Raw genomic sequence first — 24,932 nt, 5'->3', positions numbered from 1 at the left:
GACTTTGTATAAATATACAAAAGTATGAAGGCTATTGCTTAACGTATTGTAAGCCGCCCTGAGTCTCCGGAGAAGGGCGGCATATAAATCAAATTTAAAAAAAAACAAAAAAAAAAACCCAGATCAGATGATAATTAATGGGGAAATGCATTCGACCCTATTTTTTAAAATGTAAAATGTACATTTTATTCATTTTTGTAAACTCAGCAGTATTTCAGTTCTCTTCTTCTAATTTCCATCTTAGCAGCACTCTGATTCTTGTAGGAAGAATTGTTATTTAAAGTTTGTTCTCCAGCCAATCGAAATTCACAAAACAGAAAAGCACAGCAACCACAAGTAATATAGTAGTACAATGATGAAAAATCACATGCCAACCTTATTAAAAATATTTTGAACAAGAACATAAATTGAAATAAGATTGTGTTAGTTTTAACTCTAAGTGATTATTATGTTAGTGTTTTAAAATGCCTTGACAGAGAAGATTGTCTTCCTTCTTCACCCCAAATAAGTACTGATAAAACGTGGTACAATAAGATAATCTTGAATTGGTCACAGTAGGAACTAGCTTGCTTGGCAGTATGCTGGACCCTCATTGTTTAAGGTCTTATAGGTTAATACAAAATCTCTTAAATCTGGTCCAGTGGTAAATGTGTATATGCTGACGTGTTGTACATTGTAAATTTTTTACTATATATACTACTGCTAGAAGACACTTTCCAAACCAAAACTTGCATTTTATTTCTTCTTAGGTAAAAATAGAATTGCCCACACAGCTGCATGAAAAACACCATTTATTGTTTACCTTCTATCATGTTAGTTGTGACAGTTCAAGTAAAGGGACCACCAAGAAGAAGGACATAATTGAAACACAAGGTTTGATTCAGTTGTTTTTTATAGGTGATATATTTAGCTAAAATTAAGCATAAACACTTCTTAGAGAATACAGCAAAGATATCATTTCTCTTTACATTCCTTCTAGTTGGATATTCCTGGCTTCAGTTGTTAAAAGATGGCAGAGTGGTGACAAATGAACAACATATACCAGTATCTGCTTATCTTCCAAGTGGATATCTTAACAGTCAAGAATCAGGCATGAGCAAAGTAAAAAACCCAAGATAATATCTATCTTATTTGTTTATTTTTGCTATTCGATAAAGCTAGTTTGTATTTAATACATTAAATAACCAACTTTTTATTTTACATCAGCATTCGGGCCCTGAAATTAAATGGGTAGATGGAGGCAAACCACTGTTGACAATTTCAACTCACCTAGTTTCCACTGTATATACACAGGTTGGTATTAATTACATTGTAACTTTTTACCAAAGGTGTTGATTTTATTTCATCTGAAAATAACTTATATTTTTAAAATTCTATAATTATAAAATGTAAGTTATGAAAAATATGACTCAATCAAGTTTTGATTATCTTGCTTGCACATTTTACTATAGCAATCAACCTGAAGAACAAAAGGCAGAAGGAAATGTATGAATCTTTGCCTAAGTGTAGGAAAGGGAAGTAAAGGGAAGTAAACTCATGTAGCCTTCCCTCTGTACATGACAGGGCTCCAACTAGAGTAAAACTGTCCAAGCGTAGAGTTGGAAAGAATATATAACAGATTTTCCTGTCTTTGTGCTGGCTTTTAGATTAGCACAAGATGAGGACAATACTCTGACTTTCTGGGGGAAAGGTCATGGGATAAACAAATCTGTCCAACGCTAACATTTCAAAATTAAAATTATGAGTTTTATGTAATGGGACTTGGTACAAGTAAGAAAATACAAAGGGAGGACCAAGAGAGCATATTTTGCTCTAGGCTTCGCTATTCTTTCTTGCACCCTACTCCCCTGAAAACATGAGAATTTCAAGCAAGTATCAATTCGATATGTTGAAGGGAGGAACTCATTGCAGGTTATAGTCAAGAGGATGCTACTATTAGTATTAAATCTTAATTAAACATAACCTTCATGATGTAAAATAATGAATTACAGGCATAAAAATCTTCAAAATCTATTATTAGCCTGGGCTATGGAACAGCAATACCAAGGAAATTCGAGCCAAACTTTTGAATTCGTGCAAACCTTTGGAATGAGATCATATACAGTACTTACCAAGTAATTAATAGACAGAAATAGAAAAGCCTAATGTACATCTCAGAGATCCCACTTGTAGTTACAGTATTATACACTCACTGAAAATCCAAAGTGAGGAATTGGTCTTTGCTTGCATATTTTAACATTTTTGGTGTTTGAAATAATAGAAACATGAAAACTTCCAAGTATTTTGTACAAGAATTATGAAGGCTCAGGAGCAATAAGTGCTACATAATTGAAATTAATAAACTTGCATTATTACATGCTGTATGAGAACTCAACAGGGAAGGCCAAGTTCCTTTAGCTTTTCAATTTTGTTGAGTTCTTGAAAGTCAAAACATTTCCCCCCTTATCTGTATTGACCTTTATAAATGGAAGTAGTGATTTCATATAAATAGTTTACTTTTCTTTTACTAGGACCAGCATTTAAACAATTTCTTCCATTACTGTCAAAAAACTATGTCCGGCGCTCAAGCTTTAGGAGCTGACCTCGTGAAGTATCTTAAGGTATGAAATTGTTATAAGATGACTAAAAGATGGGCGCTAGATGGGCACAAATGAAGATCAGAGCCTGTTTAAATACATTCAACCAAGAACTAACTAAATCTCAAAACCGTACATGTAAAAAAATAAGTCTTAAGTCAATCTTGGGTCTGGATGACTTGATTAACTGATTTGCCATCAGGATGGTAGCAACTCTTAGGGAACACATATATCTTCTCCAGGCCAATCCTGGTAGTTTAGGAACAACCAAATTACTTTGAAATGAGCAAAATACAATGGTTGTATATATTAATAAGGAGAACTTTGTCATACCAACATGCAAAATGGGTAGCAAATTGTGTCCTACTCATGTTTCTGTGCACTATTCTGGGAGTCAGAATATGTGTTTTATAACAACTTTACAACAAAATAAATCATAACCAGATAGACAGGATTGAACGAAAACCAAATTTTGCTACAATTAGCACTGTATATTCATGGCAGAGAATTAGTCATGGCAAAAGTTATTTATGTAGTGTACTCCTAAAGTATAACAATAAGCTGTGGAACAATGTTACTCAATATTCTGTTTCGAATCTTTATGTTTGCAGGTGTTAGGTCCATAAAAGATTCTTTGGTGTGAAAATGCAACTAGTTATCTTGAATTTGCTGTTAAATTCAAATTGGTTTCCTAGAAAGAAGATAGTTTTATTCCATTCTATGTAGACATGATGCCAAATCAAGCATAGTTTTAATTTTCAGACTGATAGGCTAAGGGTGGTTTAGAGATGTACAGGTAGTTCTCGACTTACAACAGCTTATTTAGTGACTGTTCAAAGTTATAACGGCATTGAAAAAAGACTATTTTTCACACTTACAACCTTTGTAGCATCCCCATGATCATGTGATCAAAATTCAAATGCATGGCAAACTGACTCATACTTATGATCATTGCTATGTCCCAAGATCATGTGATCCCCTTTTGCAACCTTTTTGACAAGCAAAATCAATGGCGAAGCCAGATTCATTTAAAAACTGGGTTACTAACTTATCAACTGCAGTGATTCACTTAACAACTGTGGCAAGAAAGGTCTGTAAAATGGAGCAAAAGGCATTTAACAAATGTCTCACTTAACAACAGAAATTTTGGGCTCAATTGTAGGTTCAGTTGTTGTAAGTCGAGGACTACCTGTATACCTGTATCAGTCTTTAAACAGATTCACTGATATGGTGGAGTTAGAGCTCTAACTTGAAATCATGATTTGCAAAGTTCATTTGATAGACAACAAAGTAACCACACTATTGTATGCTACACTATAGTATGCTATTGTATTCTATTGTAGCATATTATAAAATAATATAAACAAAGTAAGACTATTGCTGAATAAATTCACTCCTCATTTAGCAACCAAGTTCTGTTCCAACAATCAGGTCATTAAATGAACATGTGATAGAAAGACAGAGATAGAGATGCTTGCAAATATCACTATTTGCTGCTGCCTCATTCAGATAAAGTTCTCTTGTGCAGCTATGTTAGTTTTACTCTCACTACACCATGCATTGTTGTCAAGCACACAAAATTCAATCATAAATGCTTATTGGTTGGAAAATGAATTTATTACCCCCATCGTATATGCAAATGGTTGCTAACCAAAGTAGTTGTTAAATAAGGAGTGAGTATTTACTGTTTAGAAGGTTAGTTTAAAATACTCAACAATAATTTTAATGAGATCTGTTCAGCAATCTTTCAGCTTATATTAGAACAGTACAGCAGCATGGTGCTTTTCTTCTGGTTTTATCACTTGAGTAAAAGTATGTAGGTAAAACAGTATTTTCTCATCTTACCTGTTCTTATCTGTCTTGATTCTTCTGGAAAGCTATGAAATAACATAGAAATTGGCTTGCTTATGTTGCCGAATTTGTATTCTGTTTTTAAACTATTCTCAGTTTGGTGTGAATCTTGTCAGTCTTGGTAGAACTGGAGAATTATAACCGTAGACTCTTGATCTAGTTTTGAAAATAAGTATGTTAGAAACAAAGTCCCTTTGTATCCCTATTTTTATTCTAGAGCCTTCATGCTATGGAGGGACATGTCATGATAGCATTTCTGCCTACTATTTTAAACCAATTGTTTAGAGTTCTTACAAGAGCAACTCAGGAAGATGTTGCAGTGAATGTGACAAGGTAAAAAGGGTTTTAACATATTTATTTATTTATTTATGCAACATAATTGACCAGATTTTGGCAGTTTAAAATAATTACAAGTATCAGCAACAAAATCAAAAAGGAAACTTTAAGACTAAAACAGACACATAGAGAACCATAAAACTATTAATGTAAAGTAAAAGCAACAGTTATGGACAGCCTAGCACCTAATGTAAATTCTTTGGAGTAATATACTTCACCCTGTTTTAGTTTCCAAAAGATTAATACAGTTAAAATCAAACTAGTATCTAGAGGGAGACTACTCTATAGTATATGCACTTCCCCTGAAAACTAATGCCTCCAAACCCCTGCCCTCCCTCCTGCATGGAAATGGGAGTTACTCAAAAGTTACTTCCAGTATGCATAGCTCAAGTGAATCAATATGGGTTGGAGGAAGTGAAATAACCAAGCCACATAGGATTTTATAGGAAATAGGTACTTTTAAATTACACCCAAACTTAATAGAAACAGGAAATACAGATAATAAAATGGGACATTTGCAGGATGGTCTACATTCTGGTAGGTCTATAGCTGGCCTACCAACTGGAGTTGGGCAAAGCACACTTCCCTTAACCTTCTCCAACCTCTCACACTTGACTCTTCTTCACAGCAGCCTTTATGCTCAGCAAGCACAGACTTAGTAGATGCTCGTACTCTGTTGCTATGGCTTATTTATAAGGAGACTTTTCCTTCACCACACAACAACCCCCATATACTGGGAATTTGCTTTCAGAAGCTCTGGGGAAGCTGGATTCACTTAACCACTGTAAAAATTGTTGTAAAATGGGGTCCGACTCAACTCAACAACCTCAAATGACTCACAATGAAAATTCCCAATTGTGATTGTAGCAATAGCATTTAGATTTATATACCGCTTCACAGTCCTCTCTAAATGGTTACAGAATCAGCATTTTGCCCCCAACAATCTGGGTCCTCATTTTACTGACCTGGAAATGATGGAAGGCTGAGTCAACCTTGAGGTGGTGAGGATTGAACCCCTGGCAGTCAGCAGAATTAGCCTGCAATACTGCATTCTAATTCTAACTATTGTGCCACCGTGGCTTGTAAACTGAGGACTGTCTGTATTGTGCCAATTGCTGGCTTTAAAAATATTTATAGTGTGAGGATTTCTTATTGTTAACTTTATTTTACTTAGGGTTATTATCCACGTGGTTGCCCAGTGTCATGAAGAAGGATTGGATAGCTATCTGAGATCCTATGTCAAGGTATCAATCATATAAATGTGCTTTGTTTAAAAATTGCATGATTAACGTAACTCTGAATATTTTTTTTGCAAAATGTAAGCTCTTTTATTTTTCTTATCCCAAGTACGTTTTTAAAGGAGAAACTTATATTGCTTCAGAATATAAAACTGTACATGAAGAACTTGCCAAAACCATGACAACGATCTTGAAGCCATGTACTGACTTCCTCACAAGCAACAAGCTGCTTAAGGTATAAAAGGAAGAATGATGTTTTGTTTGTATCATCAATTGAAGAGTTTCTCAGATCTGAAAAGAATTTTAGCACTTCATAATTTTAATAATTGACAATAACAATTATATAAGTTATAGATATAAATGAATATTGTTTTTACATACTAAACAATGTATTACCTATTAATATAATTGTATTATGTATATACAGTAGATTATGTGAATTATAGTCTCACTTTAGGCATGAAAGCCATTTTAGTGAGTTTGGGCCAGATACTTTTCTCTATCCAACTCATCTCATAAGGTTGTTGTGAGGAAAATTGAGGATATATGTTCGCTGCTTTATAGAAGGGTTATATAGGGTTATAGAAAAAAAAGACTTAAAAAATCTAATTTTACTTACTGTTTTGTTTCTTCAATAGTATTCCTGGTTTTTTTTCGAAATTTTGATCAAATCAATGGCCCAGCACCTACTGGAAAATGCTAAAGTAAAGGTAAATGATCTGCTACTCCAAGAGGTTATAATACCCATTTTTGACCTTTAAAAATGGATCTGTCTGTCTCTGTCTCTAATCCCTACTGCCATTTAGTGTCCACAAAATAGTGGTAATGCTGTCTAGGATGATGGGAATTGTACTCTACAGATAGTAAGTTGTAGAAAGCTGCAGCAATTGGGAAGTTGTTTACTTAAAAACGTATCTATTTTTCTTATTGAAATATAATCTATTTTGGTTTATAATTCTAAATATTCTCTTGATATTGTACTTACATTTTCTGTAACTTTTCATTGCAAGAAGTGATTAGTACTATTCCTTCTACTAAACTAGTTGAATAAATATTTTAGAGTAGTATTTCTTATAGCTTCATAGATATCTAGATAAAGTTATTTCAATATTTTTGAACACTACCAAATTCTTGCAGTTGTTTCAGAATTGAAAACTGTACACACGCATTATGGATGAACAGGATAATTTTGCAGTGTTCCCATTTGTAAATTCTAATTTGTCTGTTTCTAGTTGCTGAGAAATCAGAGATTTCCAGCATCGTTTCATCATGCCGTGGAAACTGTTGTCAATATGCTGATGCCCCACATTACTCAGAAATATAAGGATAATCCAGAAGCTTCAAAGAATGCAAACTATAGCCTTGCTGTCTTCATAAAAGTAAGTGTACTGTATGTATGTCCTCATTAGTTCTTCCAAGTGGCTGTGAATTGCTCAGATATATTATCTTTGTGGGGAAATAATTTCTATTTCACTAGGCAGTTTACAAGAATCTCACAATAGTTATCTGTGGTATTCTCAGAGGTCTTCTCCAACACCAAAGTTCAAAGGCATCAATAATCTCCCTATCCTTTATTCTTTAATGTCCAACTTCCACTTCCATGAAATACCATGTACAATTTTTTGTATGTAGAATGGCATTTGAATATAATTTTGAACGCTTTCATGGCTACTCTACCAAGTGCTAGTCTGCAACGTGTTTCTTGACTGCTTGTTCCTTCACTGTTGAACAAAGGCAGAAGTGATTCATTTCTCCAATATCTTCATTGTCAATTCTAAGGTTGATTGTTCTACTTCTTGTCATTAGTTCTGGTCTAATTTATATTTAATTTTCAACCCATTTTCTCCCCATGGTCTTTGATTTTGAGTTCTAGGCAGGGGTGGGCTTCATATATTTTAGCAAGGGGTTCTCTGCCTGGTTGCTGGGTTGGCGTGACCATGATGAGCATGGCCTAGTCGGCGGGGAAGGGCATTTTTGCCCTCCCTGGGCTCCGGAGACTTTTCTCGAGCCTCCAGGAGGATGAAAATGGCCTCCACGGGCTCTGGAGACCCTCCGGTAGGACCGTTTTTCACCTTCCCCGAGCCTCTGCACGCACCCTGCACTTATCTGCATCCAAAACGGGGCGCGTGGGGACTCGTGGGAGGGATGGGGCAAGGTGGGAGGGGCCAGCCAGGAGTGGGATTTGGGGATTCTTTGCACAGAATCTTAGCTAGAGGTTCTCCCGAACCCCTGCGAACCCCCAGCAGCCCACCTCTGGTTCTAGGGTTTGCAGATCCTTTGCATTTTTTACTGTTAGAAAGTGTCATCAGCATAGTGCAGGATATTGATGTTTCTTTGTTCAGTTTTAAAACTATGTTCATCTTCTTCAAATCTAGCTTCCCTTAATATATATTCCATGTAGATTGAATAAATAAGAGGAGAGTCTGTTCCATTTGTTGCATTTCTTTGCCAACCCGGAGCCTATCTGTTTTGCCATGTGCTATATGTACTGTGGGTTCTGACCTGTAGTTTCTCATGATCTGGGATTTTCATTTTTCATTTTCCCACAACATGATGTGATCAATACAATTAAAGGATTTTCTATAATCAATGAAACATTCTGCATTCATCCAGTTGTGTACATTCTATTTTTAATAATATTTGTTAGTTAACACTGAGTGGCCTTGAACTGAATTATTCAACCTAGAGTATTTTGATTTACAAATCTAAAATGTATGTACTTTGAAAAGGTCTAATATTTAGCTATTGTTTGCCCTTTAGACTAATTTATTTTCCCCAAATATCGAAGAAATATAAAGAAATGTAACTATCAGGGACTGTTTTATTTTGTTTTTGCTTTGCTTTTGCAGAGATGTTTTACCTTTATGGACAGAGGTTTCATATTCAAGCAAATTAACAACTATATCAGCTTCTTTGCTCCAGGAGATCCAAAGGTACTACAAAAACAATTCCTGAATTGGGAGATAATGAGAGTATTTTCCTATTATGTTTAGGGATATTTAAATATATGAACTTTCAATGGGGCTAACATTTTGTAAATTCAGGGAAGACTGTTGTTTTGTTCTTCTTAGAACCCCAATCTTATGAGATTGCAGTCATTCTTGTGTATAGGTAGTCCTCAATTTACAACAGTTCATTTAGTAACCATTCGAAGTTACAATGGCACTGAAAAAAGGTACTCGTGACCATTTTCTCACTTATGATCATTGCAGCTTCTCCATGGTCACGTGATCAAAATTCAGATTCTTGGCACTGACTCATATTAATGATGGTGGCAATGTTGCAGGGTCATGTGATCACCTTTTCCAACCTTCTAACAAGCAAAGTCAATGGGGAAACCAGATTCACATAACCGTGTTACTAACTTAACAACTGCAATGATTCACTTAATAATTGTGGCAAGAAAGGTCTTAAAATGAGACAAAACTCACTTAAAAACTTTCCCACTTAGCTACAGGAATTTTGGGTCCAATTGCGGTTGTAAATCGAGGACTGCATGTAATCTACACAGAATCTTCTTACTTGTTGCAGCCTGCAGTAACTAAACAATAACTAAATTGAATTGGACTTCTTATCTTCAAGATAGGAGTATTCTTATCTTCAAGAATACTCAACATATTAACATGTTGAGTTTCGGTTAGAAAGTCAACAGACAGTGTAACTAGGTATCTAAGAACTTTTCAATAAACTTTTAACAAATGAGCTTAATAGGAATATCATTAATACAATTACCTGCAAATTCTTCCTATGTAATGTAGATCCAGAAAACTATTTATTTATTAAAACTAGAAACCGCCCATCTCCCTCACAGAGGGATTGTGGGCGCTGTTTTTATGTTAAAAACATAAAAACTGAATATAAAAATTTAAAGTAGAGGCAAGGATAGTTAATTTCAACATTAAAAGTTACCGTAATTTTTGGAATATAAGACGCACTCCCTCCCCCCCACTAAAAGAGGTTGGAAATGTTGGTGCATCTTATACACCAAATACAGCCATTTTTGGTCTCCCGAAGCCCCACCCCACTCGTCCCATTTTTGCGAAAAATGGGACTGTTTTTTGCAAAAACAGGGTGCGCAGAGGGTTTGGGAGGCCTGCAGAGTGCTCCTAGGGGCTGGGGAGGGCATAAACGCCTCTGTTTATGCAAAAAACAGGGCGCGCAGAGGGTATGGGAGGCCTGCAGAGTGCTCCTAGGGGCTGGGGAGGGCATAAACGCCTCTGTTTATGCAAAAAACAGGGCGCGCAGAGGGTATGGGAGGCCTGCAGAGTGCTCCTGGCGGCCAGAGAGGGCAAAACCCTTTTTTTCTTACTTACCTCTTTGAAATCTTGGTGTGTCTCATACACCGGTGTGTCTTATAGTCTGAAAAATATTGTAATTAAAAGGTGGAGTAGTTTTTCAGGGTGCTAACCAGCCTCATGGCTATGTGCTCTTCTGTGAGTCCCAGGTGGTCTTTAGAGATTGGGGACCCACCTCACCTCTGGTGAGAGAATGTTCCAAAGGGCAGGGCAACAACAGAGGAGACTCTCTTCTTGGACCCCCACCAGTGGGAATTGTTTAATTGACAGTGTCCACAATATACCTTCCCTCCCTAATCAGGAAAAAAAACTTGTTTATTCAGAATACTATGACCAGCAAGGATAATTAAACTGCAGCCCGTGGGTTGGGGGCCCCTGCTTTATGGGATATTTTTGGTATATTCACATCTATATCAGATTTAGTTAATTGTTAAGGGTTAAAATGTAATATATGAGACTGAATTGTGGCATGTTAGTTCTGCAAAATTGCCTTGGTCTTTTTTCTAATACTATATTGATACAATGCAGTAATCCAGACCAAAAAGTTAATTTTAGAAACCTGTTATATGAAAGATTTTAACAGATGATGGGATTTTTACTTTAAATCAATTATTAGATGATGAGGCTTTTTTTCATTTTTTGTGTTAGAAAATAAATATCATTGTATATTGCCATCCACTGGCAAAATATAAAATTGCAAAATCTATTCATAACTTAATTTGAACCAGTTTCAGAAATTATTAGAAGTTGCTGTTAATATACTTGGTGCACAATCTATGCAACTGCAGCAGAAATAGAAAATGAATCAAGAATGGGCAAATAATCCATAATTATTGTGTTTATATGCAGGTATTTACATCCATACAATTCTTTAAGATTATATATATTGGACATATAGCCATTGCTTTGCTTATATCTAGAATATTGAGCCAGTGATGTAAAGATTAATTTCCTTGCCTTTTTTGATTAATATCTACTAGATCATAACTTATAACAATAACATGTTTTACAGGCTCTTTTTGAATTCAAATTTGAATTTCTCCGAGCAGTATGCAATCACGAACACTACATTCCTTTAAATCTTCCTATGCCATTTGGAACAGGCAGGATTCAAAGATATCAAGGTAAATTTATATTTGATGTAGCTAAATTGAGATTCCTAAAAGAGTAAACATATCTTTAAAAAATCCTTTATATCCTAAGAAATATACATTGGAATTCTGTACTCCAATAAATATAATTAGTTCTTCTTCCTGCTTCAGTTCTGTAGGCAGTACAATGATAAAGTAAAAATTCATAGGTAATTTAATATGTAATTCAGTTTCTTATTTTCTTTGTTAGGCATGAGGGGACGACAATATGCTAGTTTTTGTCTATCTTTGCTTCTTTTTTTCTTTGAATTAGCTTTCCTTACAGTGGAGTCGTATGATATTCCTGGAGGTAGGTGTGAAGTGTGTTTCCCAATCCTAAACTTTGATTTTAGAAATGATAATAATGTATATAGAAAAGCAAATGTGGGAATTTCATGCTTGAGTCATGCTAAAGTTTATTAAAAGAAACATTTAAAACATGACATATCGGCCTTCACCGGAAACAAAATGAAAATGCATAAATATATTGCAATAAACTGAAAAAAATAAAATGCAGAATGTTCTTTATTGTAGCATTTGCTAGGGAACCTAGAAGTCAGGGATATCACAGGGTGTAGTCAAAAAATTCAACATGACAGCCAGTATGGTGTAATTGAAGTTCCACCCATTTTTTACAGGTTTCACACATGCAACTGTATCTGAAGGACTAGTAACTAGTTAGCAGTAGTAAACCAGCTAGTAGTGGTTCTACTTTTTTTTTTTATTACATCTGGTTTTGATAAAGCTGGTTCTGAAGAAGTGCACAAATAATTCTCTGTGATCCATTGTGCCTCAAGCCTGTGTATCTTAACAGGTTCTTGTGTTGCATTGGAAAACCTTAAAACCATTAGTTTATTTATTTCCTCTTTGGCACTGCCTGATTCCAGACCTGTTTTGAAGAGATATTCAAACTTCAGCTATTTGTAAGAAAATATATCTACGGACACCTAGCTTTTTCAGATGCTGATATTCCTGGTTTGTAATACAGCAATAGCACTCAGATTTACCTGTATTTTTGGAGTATAAGACGCAGCTTAGTTTTGGGGAAGGAAAATAGGAAAAAAAAATCTGCCTACCAGGTATTCATCTGGCTAGCGTCCTTAGTCTGGTCAGCTTCAGCACATTAGTTTGCTGGGTTTGAGTTCTTCGGGATAAAAAACAGCTTCTAAAGCACAACTGATCTTTGGAGAGAGAAGCAATGAGAAAAGCAGGCAAAGCACAGAGATGGCTTCACTTGCTATCCCCTCGTTAGGGCTGAAAAAAAGCTTCTAAAGCACAGCTGAGAGTTGGAGGGAGCAGACAAATCCAGATCACTTCACTCGCTAGCTAGCGCCTCGTTAGGGCTGAAAAAAAAGCTTCAAAAAAGCTATATTCAGAGTAGAAGATGCACCCAAATTTTCAGCCTCTTGGGGAGGGGAAGTGCATCTTATACTCCGAAAAATACGGTATATACCACTTCACAGTGCCTTCACAGTCCTCTCTAAGCGGTTTATAGAGTCAGCATATTGCTCCTAACAATTTACTAACTTTGGAAGGATGGAAGGCTGAATCAACCTTGAGCCTGTGAGAATATATGCAAGGGGTGTAACTGGCACACAATGCCAAGTTGAAGAAAGGTCCTCCTAGCCACAACTATCACCTGCTGTTTGAGCAGAAGAACATCTCCAGATTACGCACTGGGTCTGTCTAGGGTAGTGGTGGAAAACCTATGGCACGCATGCCAGAGATGGCACGCAGAGTCCTCTCTGTGGGCACATGTGCCATTGCCCCAGCTCTGTTTCAGGTCTCTGCCATGCATTCACAGGCACCTCCCGCTGGCCAGCTGATCTTCAGGTCTCTGCCGCGCATGTGCAGGGCATGCATGGGGGGCGAGCATGCATTCACGGGGGGCAGGTGTGCATGTGGGGGGGGGCAGATGTGCACCTGTGCCTTGCAGTTTGGGAAGGGCACAGATGCATGCGTGGGGTGCTCGCGCATGTGTGGAGTGCGCATGCACCTGCACCTGCACCTGCACCTTGAAGTTTGGACATGCACACGCACTTTGGGCACTCAGTGCCTAAAATGTTCACCATAACTTGTCTAGGATAGTGCAATCCTATCCAGGACCAAAGATGATAAACTCCCAGATGCAGCGATACCCCCCCCCCCCAGCAGACAAAGATTCACTTACAGCTATTTAAACTTACCAGAGGTCATATGAAAATTGTTATTTATCTGGTTTTCTCTTTCTCTAAAATTATGTCATTTTTTAAATGGGCTGTGTGTGTATGTGTATGTGTTTATAGGCATTGATGAATTTATTGTGAATGATTTTTCAGTCTTCTTTTGTACCCATTCAGCCTTTCTGGACTCATCTAAGAGGAAGACCAGCATAGAAATAAAATAAAACTGTGTGATGCTTGATTTCAGATCTTCAGCTGGACTACTCCTTATCGGATGACTTCTGCAAGCATCACTTTTTGGTGGGACTGCTTCTCAGAGAGGTGGGAAATGCACTGCAAGAATTCAGAGAGATACGACAAATTGCAATCGGAGTTTTGAAGAATCTAATGATAAAACATTCTTTTGATGACAGATATGCTTTAAAGGTAAGCAGATTGCCAAAATGTTTACTTTGAAAGTTAATTATTAATAGATTCTAATTACATTGAGAATTTACAGAAGTTTTTACACATGATCTAATTCCAGGTACTGTTGTGTTCTAATGGTAAAGATGTTATAGGCACTATTGGCTTCTCCACTCACTATATAAAGTATATATAGTAGATCTGCGCTGCTGTGATTTAAACATTGTACTTAGTAGGAGGCTTACAGAATGTCCAAACCTCTTCTTGTGCCCTTATATCATTTTCCGTCTGGAAATGACTATTAGAAAATATTTTGCCTTTAGTTCTTACCAGACTAAATTTGCTGTCCTTTCAATTTGAAATAGAATCCCAGATCTTAAAATTTAAACTTTCAATGTTATGGTATTCAAAATCTTGAAATATTTATGGTCTAGTCCAGTGATGGCTAATCTTTTTGCCATCGCGTGCCAAAAGCGGGGGGAGTGCGGGGGGGTCATGCGCGTGTGCCGACACCCATAATTCTATGCGCCCTGCCCCCCACACATATGCATGCGACCTTCCCATGCTCCCCCTGCTTTTGGCACGTGATGGCACAGTGGGCACGGTAGACCCGTTATTCACTCTCCCCAGGCTCCAGAGCCTTTCTAGGAGCCTGGGGAGGGCGAAAACGGCCTCCCCCACACTGGAGGCCCTCCAGAGGCTGGAAATGGCCTGTTTGCCGACTGTTGGGCCCAGAAGGCCTGAAAATCAGCGTGCCGGAGCTGAGCTCGCGTGCCCACCAATATGGCTCCGCGTGCCACCTGTGGCACGTGTGCCATAGGTTCACCATCACGGGTCTAGTCCTTGGGGAGATCTTTCTAAACCTATAACATCCTGATTCGTTTCCAGTATCGATAAATTGATAACACTATATAATGAGGGGGAAAGAGCTGATTGGTTTTAATATCTAGTGTATTGCTGTCCGAAGTACAAGACACAACCATAAAAGAGTAGCCCTATACATTTACAGAGGAATATAAATATCTGAAAAGTAATCAAAGTGTCATACATTTCTGGAATTTTCACTTAAAACTAAATCATTTATTTTAGACAGTAGATTATCAGAAGGCATTTACAAAGCAATCAAATTGGCCCTAATAGTGCCCCCAAATGATTTCAGGATTTAGAGAATACTTATTTATTCCATAGAAAACATTGCTGAAAATTATTCAGTTTGTTTATAATTGGTTGATTTATTTTCTTTAATATGCTTACATATATTTATGCTTTTTATTTGGTGATAGAAATTGGGGAAGAGGGAATAATATAATATTAATGGATTCTCATTGTATTCCTTTGTCATAATTTATTTTGTTGGTTTTTTTAAACTTCTGTTCTGTTTGCACTCCTTTCCTTTTCTTCCTTTTTATTACTTTTATAAGCTGCCTAGAGTAGTCCCACAGTGAGATAGGCAACAAATAAATTTAATAAATAAATAAGTACATAATAAAACAAGAGCACAAATTACTAATGAAATTTTAACTTTTATGGATTCTCATAGAAGAATTTATTATGAACAGATAATATAATATTTATTTACAAAGTAACCCAATAATTGAGTAAACTTTAAACTTGTGATTTGCTCTAGAAGAATACTAAACACAGTTTTATCTGTACTCTTTAAACTTAAATTTGGATAGGATTCTTGTACTGCTTTTCCTCAGGCCATTGAATAATTAGCAGCTCTCTTTCCCGCATCTGGAAAATGCTATCACTTCAGCACTCCCAAGATACATGAATCTCACAGATGTTTAGGAATTGGAAATGTGTTGACCTCTTAAAGCATTTAATCAGATTGGCTACTGGTATCAAGGAACAGAGAGAGAGATCTGTGAATCTAATTTAAAATCCTTCTCTGGTAACTATGCATTCATGTAGATTCTCAATGCTAAACATCAAATCCTGGATGGTTATAACTAAATGAACAACTTAAAACTGGAAGACATCTGATCAAATTTATGGACATTTAATGTGCTTTTACTTTGGTTTAATAATGAACTTAAATATTCTTTTACAGAGTCATCAAGCAAGGATAGCTACCTTGTATCTGCCAATATTTGGTCTACTGATAGAAAATGTTCATCGAATTGATGTCAAGGATATTTCACCCTTCCCTATCAATGCTTCTAGCAGTGTAAGCATTTTTTAAAAAAAAATAAAATTATCATATATCCCAGTGTGCAAATATCTCTTTAATATAAAAATTAACCATATCAAAGGATGAAAAAATGTTTTGCATTTTTTTAACAGGGTGCAAAGGATGAATCACTTAATTTACCAGCTGCAAATCCATTGATGACGCCACAAAAATCTGTGAATGCCCTTGACAGCAGCCTTCAGAAAGATTTGTTTGGTGCTATATCAGGCATTGGTAACCATATATGGAATTCAGAAACTTTTAAATATAGCTTTTAGTGACTTGCAACATATATGCTTATGAGAAACAAAATCAATATTTATAATGACTGAAGTTGGGATGTGACATCTTAAATTCTCATATTGCTGTGAAGCTTTTGACTAGGAACACGTTTGACTCTCTAGGAAGCTAATTTATTTCTTCACTTGATGTTGAAGTTGAAATCAAGTATTTGGCAGGAGAAAATGGGACATATAACTATTTGATTTCAAATCCTAAAAGTAAAAATGAAGCAATAACTTCCATTACTGAAAATGGAGCTGTGTCGTTATGAGGTTCTATTTCTTCCATTGATAATCCCAATGTTACTCATTAGTATTAAATATACACCTAATCCTGATACTCCCCTCACCCCTATTTCAACATACATAGAAGTAGGCACAGGTCAACTGTTTATCCCTAACTTGGTGAATGACTGAGGAAAATGTTAAGTCAAGTTAATCTTGTGTGGCTATTGCTAGACTGGGTACAGGAGATGATAGAAAATATGTCACTGTGAAAAAAAATATTTTTGGAATTTCTGTTTCTCTAGAATACTTTTCTTCATCAGTTGAGACTGTAACACATCCCTTTTGTGTACATTTCATTATTCAGCACCCCCATATACTTGTTCCACTCCTAATGTTAATTATGTGAGGAATGCAGATTCGAGAGGTTCTCTTATAAGTACAGACTCAGGAAACAGTCTCCCAGAAAAACATGGTGAAAAGAACAATTCACTAGACAAGGTATGAACTTTTAATGCATTTGTACGTATTAACAAAATACACAGCATCTTCTTGTTCTATTACAAGTGTCAGGACAGTCAGCCTTTCATACAAACAAGGATTTGTCATCGAATTGGGAAGTCAGGAGGGATGGCTGAGCCTGTACCTTGGTTATGTTGACTTCTGACTGTTAGGTCTGTTGTTAACTCAGCTGCTGTTTCTATGCATGTTGGGGTCCCCCCCCATTTTTTACATTTTCATTCAACATTGTTAGATGCCCAAGTCACTCTGTGAGTGGGCAGTATCTAAATTTAATAAATAAAGTCATTAAGTTGAGCTGGGGTGGCCAATTAGATTGAAATAATTAAATAAATAGTTTCTGCCAAAGAGAGAGGCTAACTGTTTCGTTTCTGTCATAAATAAGATGCTGTGTATGCTACAGTTACACAGTCTTATACAAATTTAAGTAAATTTTCATTTGGAAAAATATTACATTTACAATATATTGTAACCAATCTCTTTAGTTTGTGTGTGTGGCATATTTCTGTCTTAATTCTAAAAACCTTGCAAGAGAAACAATGTGTTTTTAAAAAGTGTCAACATAGTTAAAAAGGTATTTTTACCTTTTTAATAAAATATTTATTAAGTCTTCAGTAGCACAAATCTAGTCATTAAATATTACAGATTGATTGCCTAAGCATATTTTGATTGATATAGTACAATATACAGTTATCCTTTAATTGGCATCTTACTTTTAGCATTAGGACTGAATTCTTGTATGCTAAAAAAAACAATGGTTTAATCAATTTTCTCCTTGACCTGCCTTGTGGCAGAGGGAAAAACCTCTCAGGAGACATTCTTCATCTGCAGTGTATAAAAGTGGAGTAGAAGAGCGCTATTTATCGTCCAAGAAAAAACGGGTCACAGTGGATTTTTCAGTACTGACAGCTCTGTCCTTACCAGAGAGAAATTGTCATGCAACTCTTCCATTACAAGTAGAATTTGGGGTTTTTTTGTGTGGTTGGTTGGATGATTGGTTGGTTTGACTGTAAGAGTGCAGTGAGTCCTGACAATTTTGCTATACTACTGAAGCAGATTTTTAGAAGAGAAAATAGCTCAAATAATCAATAAATAACACCATATATATGTATGTATATGGAAATGTAAATTTTAAAAAATCGTATACGGAAATGTAAATAAAACAAAATTATATTTTAAAATATCTTTTTTAAAACTGCTTCTAGCAAATGATAAAATTGTCATTAAATCTATTCACTTCTTGCTAATGGATTAATTTCTAATGTGAAACAATTGACTATAGTATTAAGATTTTCAAACTTTTAAAATGTTTTTTATTTAGTATGTTTTCAGAGTGGTAGTTAGGTTTACTAATTGATCTTATAGCCTCTTTGATGTTTTTAACTTACCTGTTGATATATTTAAGTTAAATTTCTCCAGTTGGTGCAAGATAGAGGACACAGTTTTCTTCCAGCACCAAATATAGTAGGAAGTGATTACAGCATAGAGAAATGAGACTGTGTGGTTACCTCAGAAGCATAATTTCATCCTCAGGATAAAAAGAAAAATTAATGTATTTGTTTAAATATAATGAGACTTTTCTCCAATTCACTCAACATTCTGGACAGTATACAACATCAATAAAAACATAATAAAAATAAGTATATCGGAACAATGATAGAGTAAAAAAATAATCACTGAAGACGAAGATAATCCAAATTAAAATAAATTCAAATTTATGAGGGGAGACAAATGAAGGTTAATTGAAGCATATATGTGCTCGAACTGGATTTTGTCAAACTGTCTTTATCTTGCATGATGCAAGTTTTTATACTGTGTTGTGAACATCTCTGTCAGATATTCTGAGTTACCTACTGAAGTAAATCTTACTTCTTACAATGTTTGTGAATAATTATGATGGATTCTTTCTGTTCTTCATGTTTGCTGTGCTTTGTTTATAATGTCTAATTCCATCCTGCACTGACTGGTATTTTGTGTGTATATATTTCTGGTTTTGCAACTGAAATATGCAATTCAAAATTAACAACTCATGGTTTGTCTTACATATGAAATACATAAACATTGAGTTATGGCTCGATCTATAGATTATGGGTAGGGAATTGTTAGTCTTTGGGTCAGATTGGCATTCATCCTCTTAGATATATCAGTCTCTCCTTGTGTGCCTTGATTCTTTGAAATAGAGAAAAATGCTATATAAGTTGATCTTGATTCTATTAACCAAAGGATTAGAATCAATATCACATGAAGTACTGCTTTATAAAAACCTTCGTAAGACCACACTGCATCCTGCATCCAGTTTTGGTCACCATATTATAAAAAGACTCTGAAAAGAGTGCAGAAAAGAGCAACAGAGATGATTAGGGGGTTGGAGGCTAAGACATATGAAGAACAGTTGCAGGAATTGGATTTGTCTAGTTCAGGAAAAAGAAGGACTAGGGGTGACATGACAGCAGTGCTCCAATATTTGAAGGGCTGCCAGAAAGAAGAGGGGCTCAACCTATTTTCCAAAGCAATTTCCGAAGGCAAGACAAGAAGCAATAGATGGAAACTAATCAAGGAGAGAAGCAGCCTAGAACTAAAGAGAAATTTCCTAACAGTGAGAACAATTAACCAGTAGAATGGCTTGCCTTCAGAAGTTGTGGGTGCTTCATCACAGTGGGTGCTTCATCACTGGAGGCTTTTAAGAAGAGACTGGACAGCCACTTGACTGGAATAGTATAGGGTCTTCTGCTTGACTGGTTGGACTAGAAGACCTCTAGAGTCCCTTCTAACTATGTTCTTTTATAAAGTGTAGGGAAGAAAATTCCTTGATGATTTTTTAAAGCAAAGAAGGCCAGTGATTAAAGTGGTGAATGAGGACTCCTGGTTCAAGTCCATCTTTTTTTTGGGTGACTTTCTGCCAGTCAGTCTTTCTCAGCTTTACAGGATTGTGGAGAAAGAAAAATTGCTTTAACAAATGAATAAAATAAATACAAAGGTAATATTAAAAATCTGGAATTTTATATAAAAGAGCATCGAAAGGCTAGATGATAGATGGATGCTTCCAGCCTTGCAAATGTAGGAAATGACCCAGAAAAGCTTGCTCATATTATTAAATACAATCACATATTTATATCATTATAAATATCATATTTAAGGAAGTTTGATGTAGGAAACATGTAAACATAAAATTCAGTTTTGTCTGATTTTTTGGTATGCTGAATTTTGTAATCATCTGTACTGTTCTCATATGAGTGTTAGAATACAATTGTGTCTTCTTTTTGAGAGATTGGGATGCTTGCATTATTTTTTTATGTTAAATGCCTTGTTTTTCAGAACCAGCAGGCTTGCATTTCAGGAAGTTCTGTTGTTCGTTGTGATAAACTTGATCAAGCTGAGATAAGGAGTTTACTGATGTGCTTCCTTCATGTTTTAAAAAGCATGACAGACGGTAAAGGGAACTTAAATGTTTCATAATACATTTGGAGTAACCTTTTGGATAACTGTATTAGCTGTTTGCGGCAAGAAAGGATCCTTATAACTCTGCACATGCCCAGTGCTAAGTTACTCATATTATCTCAATTTTTTTAGCCACTGTAATGCACATGCGCACGCACACACACAAATGTGTTGATGTGTTACTTATTTCTTTAGTACTGTTTCAACCTCATTTTTGGTATCAGTTACTTCCAGGTCAATTGCAGTCAATTTGAAGATTTGGAGTGACTAATTCCTCAGCACCAAAATATCAAGATGTTTTAGTAGCACATCTACTGTGTGTAAAGTATGGTTCAAGCCTATTCATTTAGGAAAGCATCAGTTTGCATCAGTGATTGGTCTCCATTATTCTACTTGAGTTCTGTTGCTGAGGGTAATCAGATTCAAGGATATCCATGGGACGTCCATAGACTATATTCCCCATGGAAATTTATTCTCAAGATCAAAATTAACAGTTCTGTCACTATTATAACTATGTTCCATACAGTCCCCAACACTACTTATATGTATTTCTACATAAGTATAATGATAATTACTCCATGAATATCCACTCTACGGTACTTTGAATAATTTAATAATAACTTATTACTGATTGATCAAAACCACCGGTACTCAGAAACGGATTTATTTAACTTCATATTATTGTCAACCTCAAGTCTAAAACTTTCTGAGTACTGGTGGTCTCGGTCAATCAGTAATAAATTCTGCTCAGTCTTCTGTAGCACAGAAACTCAATTTGTTTCTGGAGAAAAGTTTGAATTTGATTCTTAACTGTTCAGTAAAGGTATCTATATTGTACATACATACTCAGAATTGATTAGTAAGTGCTTTTAATGGAGGATTCACATTGTGTAGCAGAATTATAGCTACGTTGTAGCTCCTTAAATCTAAAAAAAATTGCTCTAATTACAGTTTAATTTTCTTGTACTTTGTAGATGCTTTGTTTACGTATTGGAACAAGGCCTCAACACCAGAACTTATGGATTTTTTTACTATTTCGGAGTAAGTTTAAAATATCATATAGTTACCCTATTAGCAGCACAATCTAAATCTTATATGTAAATTTCAAGATAAACATTGTATTTTTTTGGTGGTGTGGTGGTTAGAATGCAGTATTGCAGGCTAAGTCTGCTGACTGCAAGTCTCACTGGCTCAAAGCTGACTCAGCCTTCCATCCTTCTGATGTCAGTAAAATAAAGACCCAGATTGTTGGGGGCAATGTGCTGACTCTGTAAACTGCTTAGAGAGGGCTGTAAAAGCACTGTGAAGTGGTATATAAGTCTTAAGTGCTATTTCTGTTTCTGTTAATTTGTGTCCTATTCTTGAAGACTGCCTGGACATGTCCTTACAGTTTTCTTGGCAAGGTTTTTCATAAACGATTTACCATTACCTCCTTTCTAGGGCTGAGGGTGAGTGACTGGTCCAAGGTTATCCAACTATCTTTGTGTCTAAGGTGGGACTAGAACTCACGGTCTCTGGTTTCTAGCCCGATACCTTAACTACTATACCAAACTGACTCTCTAAATATTGTGTATGATGTTGTAATATCATAAACATTTCAGTTATAAAAGTATCTACTGTACATGGGGAGATAATCTCAAATTCAAGAGATAGCATATGATCTATCCCTTATTATTGGCTGTAACATTAGCACACTTTGTGGATAGTTAACCAGATCTAACTAAACTAAGTCAGGGTGACTTCTTTGCTCTCTACTCTGAGCCATTGCCATTTTGATCTTATATTTTGGGGTTTTCCATTACGCTTCCATGATAAATCTCCTTTAGCCTATGTCCTTCTGAAATTCAATTTGAAATTCATTTTGCTGATCCCCTTTAATTTCATTTAGGCCAACACCTCTTTTTATTGTAATTTTATGTAGGTATAAAATATCCTGAACATTTTATTGAAACCCAGCTTAATATTATTATTTTAATAATCACTAAGCTTATTATAATTCTAGAAGTGTCTATAGGAAATCTTGCAAGAATATAAAAAGTCATAATTCAGAAACCTAAAATAGTAAATTCATCCATTCAGTCATCCCTAAAGAATAATAATAATAATAAGGAAAGCTCTGATGAAGACCAAATGAAATGTATCTTATTTTTGTACCTGATTCCTTCCATCAGCCCAAAAATAAAGCATTCTCATTATAGTATATGGCTAGCATTTAATATTGGAAGATAACATCTATAATAATTCTTACTGTCTTCTTTCAGAGTATGCTTGCATCAATTTCAGTACATGGGGAAGCGATACATTGCCAGGTAATGTGTATAAGTCAAGTGTGTTATTTTATTGCAACAGAGTGCTTTAAAATCTTGATGATTGACTAATATCCATCTAACATTTGGAAAAGTGCATATCAAGAAAGAGGTAAGTAATTAGACTTAGTTATCTGACATGTTATCTGTGGCTACTGAATGCATTTCGGTTCCACCTTGACATTTTTTTTGATGCCACAGAATTTTTTGTTAATTATTATTGTAGCTGTAAAAATTACAGGATATTTGGCTAAGGAAAGTAGCATATTTTTATACAGTATTTGACACCTGCATTAAATTGTTCATTCTGCTTTATGTATTCTCCTGGCACTTTAGGAAGTATGAGAGAATCATCATATGTGTGTCTCCCATTCCTGACCACTGTTAAGGCTGATATTTTATACTTTGATATCAATTTACTTAATTAATTAAATAAAATAGTAGAACATTTTAATGTTGAAAAAGTAGCCTTCTTGGATAATTTGGAATGAACCTGTTACTTGCAGACACGTCAAAAGTTGCCCAAAACAATTGGATTGAACAACAGCTTCTTGAACAGGGGGCACACCACAGTCTTCTTCAGAAGTAATGGAAATACCCCTTTACTCAATGAAGCATGGATTTTCTCTCAGATCCAATCTCCTACCATCTCATTAGTTGTCATCCAACTGGGAAGTGGTGGTACTGATAGTGATACTGCAGAGGGCACACTCCACTTTCTAAAGACTTAGTTTGGATATACTAAATACAAACATGTATTGCTTTCTTTTTCTTCTTTTTTTTTTTCATTTCTTGTGCTCAAAATACATTTAAAACAATCCTATCTGAATTTTTGCTGATTTTTTTCTTTTTCTTTACACAAATATCAATTTCTTAGAAGTGTGAGGAAGAATAAAGATGCAAGAATTTACTGTTTTCTGAAGTTAATTATTATTTGAAAATAGACACTGGGTTTAATAAATACTGGGTCTCTTTCAGTTATGTTTGTTAGCTTCATAAGTCTGTTTTTATAAAATTGCAGAGATGCCAAAGTAGCATTATTACTTCAGATTGCAGGTGTACACCATCCAAGAAATATACGTGGAGCATGTTTAGGGTACCCATCGTTTACATTCTAGTATTGTAAGCCGCTTTGAATATTGAGATGGGCAGCATATAAATTTAATAATAAATAAATAATTTCTGGTTTCCAACACTAGAGCTTTCACCTGCAATCTCAAGTTGTAAGTTCAAGATAATAGATTTGCATTCAGACTTCATACTTCCTGATTGTGAAAATTGGGTCTGTAAATGTTTGTGCTGATAAAATTCGGGGTGAGAACATAGTGGACTCAAATCACTGTAATTATTGCATTATCATATTGTATACAGGTAGTCCTCAATTTACAACAGTTCATTTAGTGAGCATTTAAAGTTACAACAGCACTAAATGTGACTTATGACCATTTTTCACACTTACAACCTTTGTAACATCCCCATTTTTGATCATGTGACCAAAATTCAGATGCTTGGCAACTGGTTCATGCTTATGATGGTTGCAATGTTCTGGAGTCACATGATCACCTTTTGCAACCTTCAGACAAGCAAAGTCAATGGGGAAGCCAGATTTATTTAACAACCGAGTTACTAACTTACCAACTGCAGTGATTCACTTAACAACTGTGACAAGAAAGGTTGTAAAATGGGACAAAACTCACTTAACAAATGTCTCATTAACAACATAAATTTTGGGCTCAATTATGGTTGTAAATTGAGGACTATCTGTATTAAAATATAATGATAATTTCTGTGAATTCAATCTATCTTTCCCTTGATTTGTTCTTGTATTGCAAAAAGGAAAAAAATTAGTTTATTTAATTACAATAATGGCTATTGCACAGAAAATATATTATCCAGACAGCATGTGATAAAATTGAAATTAAAATTAAAAACATGCATGTTTCTGATTTTATGGGGTTGAAAGAAATTCACAAACAAATATTAACTCTACACAT

General features: G+C 35.4%; 1 protein-coding gene across 14 annotated transcripts in view; it reads left to right on the top strand.

The window, feature by feature from the left end:
* The window catches only part of DOCK9 (dedicator of cytokinesis 9), a 116,098-nt gene that overhangs the window by 64,122 nt on the left and 27,044 nt on the right, over positions 1-24,932 (top strand). For 11 of the 14 annotated variants that reach the window (XM_087871514.1, XM_087871509.1, XM_087871505.1 and 8 more), the window contains exons 20-37: positions 750-873; positions 980-1,101; positions 1,207-1,293; positions 2,511-2,600; positions 4,645-4,760; positions 5,938-6,007; positions 6,111-6,236; positions 6,640-6,711; positions 7,234-7,380; positions 8,851-8,934; positions 11,309-11,420; positions 13,836-14,014; positions 16,050-16,166; positions 16,283-16,403; positions 17,043-17,176; positions 20,510-20,624; positions 21,607-21,673; positions 22,894-22,941. In XM_087871514.1, coding sequence (XP_087727640.1) covers positions 750-873; positions 980-1,101; positions 1,207-1,293; positions 2,511-2,600; positions 4,645-4,760; positions 5,938-6,007; positions 6,111-6,236; positions 6,640-6,711; positions 7,234-7,380; positions 8,851-8,934; positions 11,309-11,420; positions 13,836-14,014; positions 16,050-16,166; positions 16,283-16,403; positions 17,043-17,176; positions 20,510-20,624; positions 21,607-21,673; positions 22,894-22,941 — 1,931 coding nt within the window. The remainder of the gene's footprint in view (positions 1-749; positions 874-979; positions 1,102-1,206; positions 1,294-2,510; positions 2,601-4,644; positions 4,761-5,937; positions 6,008-6,110; positions 6,237-6,639; positions 6,712-7,233; positions 7,381-8,850; positions 8,935-11,308; positions 11,421-13,835; positions 14,015-16,049; positions 16,167-16,282; positions 16,404-17,042; positions 17,177-20,509; positions 20,625-21,606; positions 21,674-22,893; positions 22,942-24,932) is intronic. The other 3 variants (XM_087871510.1, XM_087871501.1, XM_087871506.1) reach the window with 1 other exon arrangement.

The sequence above is a fragment of the Pantherophis guttatus genome, chromosome 5, assembly GCF_059756535.1.
Source record: "Pantherophis guttatus breed Tessera chromosome 5, ASM5975653v1, whole genome shotgun sequence".
Classification (NCBI taxonomy): domain Eukaryota; kingdom Metazoa; phylum Chordata; class Lepidosauria; order Squamata; family Colubridae; genus Pantherophis; species Pantherophis guttatus.
Note: the sequence above shows the minus strand (reverse complement) of the source record. Positions and strands in the feature narration are given on the sequence as shown.